General features: G+C 37.9%; 1 protein-coding gene across 3 annotated transcripts in view; it reads right to left on the reverse strand.

Moving 5' to 3' along the window:
• The window catches only part of gdpd5a (glycerophosphodiester phosphodiesterase domain containing 5a), a 66060-nt gene that overhangs the window by 12721 nt on the left and 41178 nt on the right, over positions 1–12161 (reverse strand). For all 3 annotated transcript variants that reach the window (XR_010901279.1, XM_067433677.1, XM_067433678.1), the window contains exons 3-8: positions 4188–4291; positions 3748–3841; positions 1227–1286; positions 1049–1147; positions 833–926; positions 219–364 (exon numbers count right to left, since the gene is read on the reverse strand). Coding sequence is in view for 2 of the 3 variants with exons in the window: in XM_067433677.1 (XP_067289778.1) it covers positions 219–364; positions 833–926; positions 1049–1147; positions 1227–1286; positions 3748–3841; positions 4188–4291 (597 nt within the window). In the remaining variant the exon portion in view is untranslated. The remainder of the gene's footprint in view (positions 1–218; positions 365–832; positions 927–1048; positions 1148–1226; positions 1287–3747; positions 3842–4187; positions 4292–12161) is intronic.

The raw sequence follows: 12161 nt of genomic DNA on the forward strand, positions 1-12161 counted from the left end.
AAGAAGTCAAACAAACAGGTTTAAGCTTCATCATACAATCGGCTTAATGCTTAGAGTAAGTGTAAGTGTTACTCTCTACAGCAGGGATATGCCATCCTTCCAGCTCTTTCTATTTGTTGCTAAACTTCCAAAAGAAACCACAAACAAGCCGTGTCACAGCCCTTGGGCTCAAACAAAGGGAATGTTCCGGCCTGGAAAACCAGGATTATGAAACACACCATTGGAGCTCCACGGCGGCCAATGACAGCAGGACGGGGAACGAGCTTGGACCGGTCCATGATGCAGGGAGAAGTGATGAAGAGGGGAATCAGATACAAAACCAGGAGAATGCTCACATAAAGCACCAGCGTTACAACCTGGAGTCCTGAACAAACACACAAACACGTGTCAAAAAAACACACAAAAAAAAAACACAATTCAAAAGGTTGGTGGTCGGTACATTTTTTTTAAACGCATTTGAAATAAAATCACCAATACCTGATCACCAAGACTACATTTATCTGATCAAAAATATGCTGTGAAATATTATCGTAATTTAAAATAATAGTTTTCTCATTTTATATATTTTAAAATGCAATTTATTCCAGTGATGTCTTCAGTGTCACAAGATTCTTCAGAAATCATTTTAATATGTTGATTTGGTGGTAAGTAACATTTATTATTATTATTATTATTATTATTATTATTATTATTATTAATGTTTTATGTTATGGTTTAATTTTTGTGGAAATTAAACCATATTTTTGCAGAAATTTTGTGCACCTTATTCAAATTACAGTTGTCCTGGCTTTGACCCGATCTTTCATTTCCCCTCACATGACCTTCAACTCACTTGATCTCTCTCCGCGGACCACCAGACCTGCGATGACCCACCCTAATGCGGTGACCACAGCTAAAGCCCCGATGTGCAGAAATGGCCCAGTGAACTACACCAGCAAAAATATGAGACAGAGAAGACAGGAGACACTTTTAAATATTACACTACAGGATAAAACACATTTGTAGTAAGACTTCAAGACATTGGACAGTAATATGCTGAGGATCCAACCTGAAGAGAAATGATGACAATGTCCCATTCGTCCTGCCAGAAATCGTCAATGGACACCACTCCCGTAATGGTGGTGAGCAGAACAGCCAAAACTACAATCTGCGGGAAATATTTTTTTTTTTAATGTACATACAGAACCCCAGTCTGGTTTTAAACTTCCAAAGAGGTTCCATCTTACCTTATGCATCCAGTATAGGTTAAGCTGCTGCCCCAGTGCAATGTGACAAAGTGCAAGAATCTGAAAAAAGATATGGACTGCATTTATATAGCGCTTTTAACAGACCCTGTGGCCACCCAAAGCGCTTTACATTTTGCCTCACATTCACCCATTCATACACCGACGGCGATGCCAGCCATGTAAGGCACCATCCAGCTTGTCAGGAGCAGCTGGGGTTAGGTGTCTTGCTCAAGGACACTTCGACACTTGGTCAGGTGGAACCGGGGATCGAACCACCAACCTTTCGGTTTGTAGACAACCTACATGAACCACTGAGCCACTGCCACCCCACTGAGCCAAATAATAAAATAAAATTTGAATAATAATATTCTTCTTCTTTTTTTTCAGGCTGTTCCCTTCAGGGGTCGCCACAGTGAATCATCTGCCTCCATCTAGTCCTTTCCTCTGTATCCTCTTCTCTCAGACCGACTACCTTCATGTCCTCCTTCACTACATCCATAAACATCCTCTTTGGTCTTCCTCTTGACCTTCTGCCTGGCAGCTCTAACTTCAGCATACTTTTACCGATATACTCACTCTCCTCCTCTGAACATGTCCAAACCATCTCAACTTGGCCTCTCTAACTTTGTCTCCAAAACATCTCACATGTGCTGTTCCTCTGATGTACTCATTCCTGATCCTATCCATCCTCGTCACTCCCAAAGAGAACCTCAACATCTTCAGCTCTGCTACCTTGAATAAATGTAAATAGTAATATAAAATAATATATTATTAGTATATTATTAATGGTATGTTATTGAATATTAATATACAAATAAAGTTATAATACAATAAAGCTACATAAAAATCTAGAGGATCACCAGTGTCATATTGCCCAGCCCTAAAACTTGCTCTACGGTAAAGTACTATGGTCATAACATTATGAATTTCTGTTAAGCTGCTTTTGAAATTATGCATATTGTGAAAAGCGTGATGTAAATTAATTTAAAAAAACAACACTTTTGTCATTTATGTATTTATGCATGTATGTATGTATGCGTGTAATGTGTATATACTGTATTTACACTGATCAGGTATATTCATTGTGACCACCTTACTAATATAGTGTTGGTTCCCCGTTTAGCTGCCAAAACAGCCTTGACCCATCGAGACACGGACTCCACTAGACCCCTGAAGGTGTGCTGTGATAACTGGCACCAAGATGTTAGCAGCAAAACCTTTAAGTCCTGAAATTTGTCCTCCATGGATGTGTTTGTTCTGCACATCCCACAGATGCTCGATTGGATTGAGATCTGGGGAGTTTGGAGGCCAAGTAAATATCTCAAACTCAATGTTGTGCTCCTCAAACCATTACCGAAAAATTCTTGCTTTGTGGCAAGGATATTATCCTGCTGAAAGAGGCCACAGCCACCAGGGAATACCGTTTCCATGAAAGAGTGTACATGGTCTGCAACAATGCTTAGGTAGGTGGTAGGTAGATATCAAAGTTACAACCACATGGATGGCAGGACCCAAAGTTTCTCAGCGGAACATTGCCCAAAGCATCACACTGCCTCCGCCAGCAATGCCGTCATTCCCATAGTGCATCCTGGTGCCATGTGTTCCCCTGGTAAGCGACACATCCATGTGATGTAAAAGAAAACGTGATTCATCAGACCAGGCCACCTTCTTCCATTGCTCTGTGGTCCAGTTCTGATACTCACGTGTTTCCGGTGGTGGACAGGGGTCACCATGGGCACCCTGACTGGTCTGCAGCTATGCAGCCCCATTCACAACAAACTGTGATGCACTGTGTATTCTGACACCTTTTTATCAAAACCAGCATTAACTTCGAGCAATTTGAGCTACAGTAGCCCATCTGTTTGTTCGGACAACACGAGCCAACCTTTGCTCCCCACGTGCACCAATGAGCCATGACCCTGTCGCCGGTTCACCACCGATCCTTCCTTGGACCACTTTTGATAGATCCGGACCACTGCAAACCAGGAACACCCCACAAGAGCTGCAATTATGGAGATGCTCTGACCCAGTAATCTAGCCATCACAGTTTGGCCCTTGTCAAACTCGCTCAAATCCTTACACTTGCCCATTTTTCCTGCTTCTAACAAAACAACTTTGCGTACAGAATGTTCACTTGCTGCCTAATATAGCCAACCCACTAACAGGTGCCATGAAGGTTATTCACTTCACCTGGCAGTGGTCATAATGTTATAAAGTTATCAAATGTAATACTCTTATACAGATCATACAAATTTTCTAATTGTTTGTCATAAATCAACATCTTAGGTTTCTAATTAAAATATGACTGTTACAAAACAAGGCATTCATTTGATTATATATCAATATTCCTATAGCTATTAGATATTATTATTAGCATGTTGCTAATTATTACTCCCATTATTGTAGTTCTTTTGTCATTGCATGTTGCCCCAAGAACATATCCATATGCAAATTAAATACAGTGTATATATACATTGTATTGAATGGGACTGTCACATGTGTGTGTGTGAAGAGTGCTCACCATTAAAAATGCAGTGTAAGCGAATCCTGTGAGTGTTGTGGCGAGAATAGGGACTGTGCCATCCTTCCAAAGGGCCGAACGATTATATAACAACCTGCCAGAGAAACAAAACCAACAAGAGCGGCTCACACACACACACACACAGGGGGAGAACAAAAAACACAAAGCATGCTTTACACACATGGGAAAGATGTTTTTCAACCCCCAGTGTGTAAAATTAATTGAGAAACTTATGCAATCCAATTTTTGCAAATATAATGAACAGTAAACCTGCCAATTAAAGTAGGTATTTATAGTAAACTCCTAGAACATGCTTTAGCTATGAAATGTGTAATCAAATGTGTTGATGTCAGATGTGTGGCGAGGACACAGCAGGGTCCAGAGTTAATGACCAGCTGATGTCACTTCCAAAACAGCAGGTTCCTCCGGGCTGAACTCACCAGTTGAACTCATTGTAGTCATTACGAACCTCCAACCAGAAGTAGGACCAGATGAGGAGGAGGAAAAACGAACAGCAGAGAAGGAAGAACCATGAACATTCCCACTGAAAAGCAAAAACAGGAACAGATGTATACACACATGCACTGCAGGATAGATTCTCGGTATGAGACAGACATTTAAGGTGCATCCCAATTTGCGTACTTGTGCAATATTCTAAGCCATTTTGTAGTATGCATAGTGAAACTAGATACTACATGCATGGATACTACATGTCTGTCTAGCTGATTATTATTTATTATCAGAATTATATCTGCCGAATACGATACTGATGCTGATACCAATACTTTGATTTTCATAAGGGGGGAAGAATCTCTCCCAACTAATGCCGTAAAGCGTAAACTATACAAGGAACCCTTTCATTTGTTACTGTAATATTAGAAGTTAAAATTAACAACAGAGCCCAAACTATTGCATTTAACTGATGTTAATTACACAGAAAAATAATACAACTTAGTTGCACAGTGTACTTTTCATAAATACTTGTCTTCATGATAAAACGCATACATAGGCCTAATTAACAGTAAATAAGCACATCTTTAGTGTTTTTATAGCTAGCTAACCAACGAACTGTGAACATTAGATAACTTTCCTGAGGTAAATGCAACTTTAAAGGGATAGTTCACCCCAAAATTAAAATTAGCCCATGAATTGCTCTCCTTCAAGCCATCCTAGGTATATATGACCTTCTTCTTTCAGACGAATACAATCAGAATTATATATAAAAAGTCCTGGCTAATCCAAGCTTTATAATGGCAGGAATTGTTGCCATAAAAGTTCATAAAAATGTATCTGTCCGTCAAATAACGTGCTCCAAACAGCTCTGGGAGGTTAACAAATGCCTTAAGAAGTGAATTGATGCAGTTTTGATAGGAAAAAGTGTTGAAAGTGCCTTATGCACTTGTGCAAGGCTTATGCACTTGTCCGTTGTCACGTACGCATCTTGAACTCTGAGAAGGCACTTTCAGCACTTTTCCACGGAAGGCGATTGGCCGGAACTTCAATTAAAAAAGTTAAATATGGATATTTTTCTTACACAAATGCAACGATTTGCTTCAGAAGTCCTTTATTAAAGGCGGTATGAAATCAAATTTTACAATTCGTATTTTTATATGTAATATTGTAGTGTTTACTATAAATGATTTATCTGTGCACTTGATTCATTAAAAAAACATGTATTAACCCTTATAATCTTTATCTCTTATTTCAGAGTCCGTTTCACTCAGATATACGTCACAATAAGGAGAAAAAGACGATCTCAACTCGGGGGTGGGGGATGGGACACTCAGTTTCAGTCAATCTTGAGTACCTATAGAGTAGTATTGCATCCTTCATAGCTCCGAAAAGTCGTTAGTTTTATTATATTTATAAAAGAAAGACAGGCTGTACCGAGTCTTTCTGGAAAAAAACGAGCGGCTGGAGGCATATCGTGTGGGCGGCGTTAAAGAATCACTAGCGCGCGCAGCTGTTGCATTGAGAGCGTCTGAAAGCTGACATACTCAAGCGTGGAAAAGAAAACGTTACCCTAATAAACCATGGCTATCAATCAGATTCAACTAATACAGATATGATCCAGAATCAGATCCGGAGGCTGAAATAAATTGAACAGGAGAAACAGCAACAGCAGGACGTCCGTCTCTGTGGTATGTACTGTATTTAGTGGCCTGTCAATATTTGTGTGTGTTTACTCGCAGTTTATGAGGACATGATTCGGTTTATGGACTATTGTATGCGACTAAACCTTAGCAGTAGCAAGCAAAACGGTTTTGCACGTCAGACTAGTGTAACGTTATACTTAGAACAACAATGGAGTAACGTTAGCGCATTTGAATGACGAAGCTCGCTTTGTGAGAACGCTAGGTTTATGTTTGGGTGGTTTTACAATAAACAAACTGACACCTATAGTGGTCAGCTAAACAAATGTTTTCAAACAGACACCATACATCGCATGCTTCATTGATAAATTAACTAACGCTATACACGATTGTGTTGTTTACTGATGTTTACTTCATGTTGTTGTTTTTGGAGAGAGCAGAGAGTGACAGTTTATGAGCATGAACATGACAGATGAACCAGATTATGCACTTATTTTACAGATAAAAATTAAGTATGGAACATACACTCAATGGTCACACTTTTACTTGTTTAGCTAAAGGGGAAAAACCGTCCTTATTTTGTATTTATTTGTTTTTATTTCCCTCTTTATATCCTTCACAACATGTTCACATTATCCCAAAAAACAACATTTATCACATATCAGGTGTGGAAAGGGAAAGTAAAAAGCCGTTGAGGTCAAATATGTAGCTTTTAAGATGCCTTACATTTTTAGAGAGCCTATTAAATTGTGCAGTTAAGTAACACCTAATAAGTTTAAGTTGCCAATTAAATTCCTTCACTATAGAAACCACAGAGCGTTCCACAGCAATGGATTTTCAGCACAGCAGGATCTTTGAGAGAGAGCGAGAGAGAGCGAGAGAGAGATTTGGTGTCTGGCACCAAAGTGCATTTCCTTGGAGACCAGGAAAGGTAGCCGTTAGGAGACAGAGAGGGCGGAGCTTCATTGTTCTGTTAACAGGAATTAAAGGGTGCTGTGATAATCCAACTCAATACGGCTCACCTGATGCGGATAGTGTAAAAGATCTCACTCAGTGAATGGGGATGTCATGCAGACATTAAATAACATTTGAGAATCATACCTAAGTTATATAGTGTCCTGTGGCATAGTCAAGTCACCTTTATTTATGTAGCACATTTACAATGCCACTTGCTTCAAAGCATCTTCACAGTCTTAAAAGGAATATAATGCATCAGAATTTGATTCGGCTGTACAGCCGCTCTGGTGAAAATGGTGATGTCATCAGCTCATTTCAATTATCATATAGTGTCAATGCGGACAGATCAGTAATATAGTTGAAATTTAAGTGTCCCCAACTGAGCAAGCCAAAAGCCAAAGGTGACCCAAAACTCCTTCAGGGCCAGAATGGAGAAAAAACCTTTGGAGAAACCAGGCTCAGTCGGAGTGCCACTTCTCTGACCGATGAACAAATAGTGTATGATTATGATTCTGGCAACATTACAGGTCAGAAGTCATATTAGATCAATAGATATTCGTAAGATTATTCGAAAGATTGGAGTTGTCACACTGGAGACGGGTTTAAAGGACAACTCCGGTGAAAAATTAACCTAGGGCTTGGTGAACATTAAGAACTTTGTAAGTGTACAAACAGTTTAATAAGAAGATACTTTATAAAGACAGTCTATTCCGTTTACGGACAGGCGCCATCTTGGAAAAAAGTCTCGACGGGTCGAGCAACGAACGCTGTGCCAAGTGAGCTGATCAATAGGAATTAAGTTTGTGAAATCTAATTACATGGACATTGGTTTTTTTTCTTTTTTTTCTCTGTTGCATTCAGTGCTTTCTTCCGGAAACAATGGACCATATGAACAGTGGTGGAGGAAGTACTGAATCTCAGTACTTAAGTAAAAGTACAAGTAACCAGAGCCATATTTACTTAAGTAAAAGTAGAAGTACTACAACGACAATACTACTTAAGTAAAAGTAAAAAAGTACTTTTAGTATTAAAAGTAAAAGTACTTGTAGAACTATTTATTTTCTTAATGTCTATATTCTAATAATTAAAAAGAAGAAAACAGTATGGGCTGTTGCGTTTTAATTCAGTTAGTTTGGGGCTAATTGTGCGTATCATCTGTTGCCCCGTTTACATTCTGACTCACAATATCAGGGCGATCTGCAGAGTTAAATATCAATATTTTATCAATACTTTGATGTATTTAAATCTTCATATTTATGAGGATTAATCTTAAATATAGGATATTCTTCAGCTTTCCTTTTATATTCTTAAATTTGATCAATAAATTAAATTAGAATAACGCTATATGGTTGTTAAATTAAATAATTTACACTGACAAATTACAACTGCATTAAATAATGTTATGAGATTGTTTTAACTAGGCCTATATATGTTTAATACAATAAGAAACGTTGGAAAGATTGTTTAAACCATAGAACCTCCAGTAGGTGGCGGCAGGTCTTAATGAGTGAGTCATTGAGTCGGTTCGTTCAAACGGCTGATTCGTTCATGAATGAGGCAGTCGTTTACTAACATGTCATTGAATCTTTGATTCAACCGATTCATTCGAACGCTGAATCATTCATTACCACACTGTGAGATGCATTGTGGTTCTGATGTGGAAAATTGATCTGATCTTGGAAATATTTTCGCTGCTGTAATAGAACAAAAGCAGTTTATATTGCATCTAAAATGTAAGTGACTAATTTTAATTAATTGTTTATGGAACTGTCATGAAATCAGTGTCACATTTTCAGGCGTGATGGTATTCAGGAAAACAGCATTCTTGGTCGTGTCATATGATGTTTTTTAACTATATTATACGTTATCAAATATAAAAACCTTCACATTTTGAATATTTACTGCAGTGTGTTACTGAGTTTCTCTGTACGAGCGCCGTTGGTTTGTTTCCATTTCTCCTCGAGACGCTGCGCGATTGTCAAAAGCGCAACCGTCAGTTCATACATTAGCCTATTATTATCCATTAATTATCCGAACAAACCTTAATCTCGAGCCCTGAAACTGATCAGAAAATGTAACAAAATGCTGTAGAAATGTAGTGGAGTAGAAAGTAAAATATTTGCTGCAAAATGTAACGAAGTAAAAGTAAAAAGTATGCACTATTGATTCTACTTACGTACAGATACGTGAAAAATTTACTTAAGTAAAGTAACGAAGTATTAGTACTTTGTTACATTCCACCACTGCATATGAGATTCCAAGTCACAGTTCATCACTTTAGCTCAAGACTTTTTTCCAAGATGGCGCCTGTCCAGTATCTTCTTATTCAACTGTTTGTATACTTACAAAGTTCTCAAAGCTTCGGTTTGCATGTAGGGACCCTCATTATGCTACCGTGTTAGTGTGAGGCTATTTTGAGCCTTGTTATTGGTATTAACTAGCGATTTAATTTCACTTACTCAGTAGACAAGCGTTATAAGCTAAACTGTTTTTAAAGATAAAACTCTTTACGTTCGATTTTCATGAAAATGCATCCCAGAGAATGATCTACACGGTAACCATGTGCTAATTACCCCTAGGTTCATTTCTCACCGGAGTTGTCCTTTAATGAGGCTGTCGTGTTGATGCGGCATTTATAGGGGGGATCTACTGGACACAGTAGAGAAAGGGGTTACTTTTAATAATAATTGAAATGTATAATTATAACATTTAGAATGAATAATTAAATATATAATTATTACTGAAAATGTTGTAATTTAAAATGTATTATAATTGGGCAAGGATGTAATCAAATATTCAAAGTAGTTTATTAAAATATAAAAATAAATTAATTCAGGGTTTCAGGATTTGTCAATCCGTTACTCATTAAGAGTAATTTGCTCATGAATTGGACTATAGTGGTTGCACTGTACATTTCTGCATGTGACATGGAAGAAAGCCATTTTATTTGCCACTATTTCGCAGTACATGAATCTGTTGGGTAAAACAAGGTGCAGAGAGACATTCAAGTTCAGTTACCAGATCAGATGGCTCGCATCCTGCTGGCACGCAGACTCTCAGAACCCAAAAAGACCTTTCACTCCTCTGGAGGTGTGGAAGAGATCTAATGACCTCGTCCTCAGATTTAGTAGGTGTTTTGTTCAGACGCAGGGTGAATTAGGGAAACTTTTAACTTGTGAAATGTACTATGATTCTCACCCCAGCCCAGTTCGAATATACTTATATTTTGAAGACAGACATCTTTTATGCTCACCTAGTTTCTATTTTAAAGGGGTCCTTGACTATGATTTCACTTTTTAAACTTTAGTTAGTGTAATATTGCTGTTTGAGCATAAACAACACCTGCAAAGTTACGACCCTCAAAGTGCTTTTTAGGGATTACAACAAACAGCTAGTAGGGACTGCAGCATGCTTCTTCCCGGATTGGTGATATCACAAACCCTAAACTGTACATAAACCTGCCCCTGGGAACATGCAACAAAGAGGTGAGGCCATGTTGGGCTGCTTCAGAGAAGAGGAAGATTTGCTGTAGCAGAGGACATTTAGGAGTCTGCTCAAGTTGTCGCATTCGTCTTTTCACATTTATTGCAATACAGTACGTAACACGAATGCAAAAGCATGTCATAAAAACAAGATGACAACATGCATTCTAACTAGGGATGTAACGATATCAAAATCTCATGATACGATACAATTTCGATATTGACCTCACGGTACGATGTTTATTGCGATATTGCGGAAAAGCTCACGGTGTTGTTAAATAGCTCACGGTAGTGTTTGTGATGATAATAGCGAAAAAATACTGACATTTATTCTGCTTTTGCCAGTCAACAGGCAATTTATTGTTGTATTCATGGATCCATGACAACATAAAACGCTGATCACAGTGCTTTTAACCCTTAAATGCATACCCCGGGTCTCGCCATTCACTACCCTGCTCCTCATTCATTTTTTAAAGTTATACATCAACATTCTTAGTATTCCTCAATCAATCCATTTTAAACAATATAACAAGAAAACAATCATAGCATTATAATTGAATGCCTGTTTTTTCACTAGTATTTGTCAAAATTGTATAGGGTCGCTAACGACCCGAGGTGTGTAGGATTGTACATATATTTTTTTTGCACACTGATAAATGAATCTATAATAAGGAAATTGGGCGCAATTCAACAATGTCTGATACGCAATGATGAAATGACGTTTCACTCAGTTCCCTCTGACAGAAAATGAAACTATAATTATAATCTGAAATGGAAAACTTGAAATGGCTTAGTGATTTACAGCAGAGAGGAAGTACTCAACACAAGCAAATATTAGTGTCACTGTCTCTTGATGATGGATGTGGTCAAGAAGCTGTCAGTGATCAAAATATTGATTTTGAAGACATGGAAAATGAGTTTGGAGAATATGCTTGAGATCGCGAATATGAGCAGATACTGAATATACTGGTAAACGAGCTCTGACGAGGACAGATGATGATGGTATTAAACATCTGCTCAAACTTAATCCTTCCAAGCTCCAAAAGGTAACGACATAGGTTTTATTTTATTCTTCTGTAAGTGTAACTAACATCAGGAGTTTTATATATTATCATGACAGGCAGAGGTCTATCCATGTTAAATATAGATCCGGGTCGCTAACGATCATGGTATATGCAGTTAACAATGATTTGTTCTGCGGGACTGTGTTTATTCCTCTTGCTTTTTGACGGACACCTGTCCTTTTGATATTGTAACCCAACCACGACGATAGAGACACGTTTACCACCGCGATATCGTCAATATCGTTACATCCCTAATTCTAACCGTAATTAAACTGAACTACACTTGTTCTAACTTCATGCAGCATATACACATTATTTACAACAGTTCCCACACGAAAATGTATAGATTATCATGACAGAACATGCTAATCAATGTCTTAAATATAGTTAACTCCACATCAGCTACATACATTCATCAACTAACCATTCAGAAATGTCCTGTTGCATTCTACATCTTTGTCCGACTGTGGTTTGAGCATAAAAGGCTGAACAGTTTCTGACATTTTCAGTACATGTCTGCATTTAAAGGGACACACACAGAAACTACAAAAAGTGAACATTTTTGCATGCTATAAAATACCTGTGGGGTATTTTGAACTAAAATTTTACGTACACACTCTAGAGACTTCAGAGACCTATTTTACATCTTGTAAATAGTGGCATGATAGGAGCCCTTTAATATATTTAAAAAAAATATATTAATTTATGTATTAAGTCTTCAGTGTAACATACTACTTTAGAAATGATTTTAATATGCTGGGAAATATTAGATATTTATGGGAGAGGACAGGGCATTATGGTATGCATGTCCACCATAT

Source organism: Pseudorasbora parva, chromosome 23 (assembly GCF_024679245.1).
Source record: "Pseudorasbora parva isolate DD20220531a chromosome 23, ASM2467924v1, whole genome shotgun sequence".
Taxonomy (NCBI): Eukaryota; Metazoa; Chordata; class Actinopteri; order Cypriniformes; family Gobionidae; genus Pseudorasbora; species Pseudorasbora parva.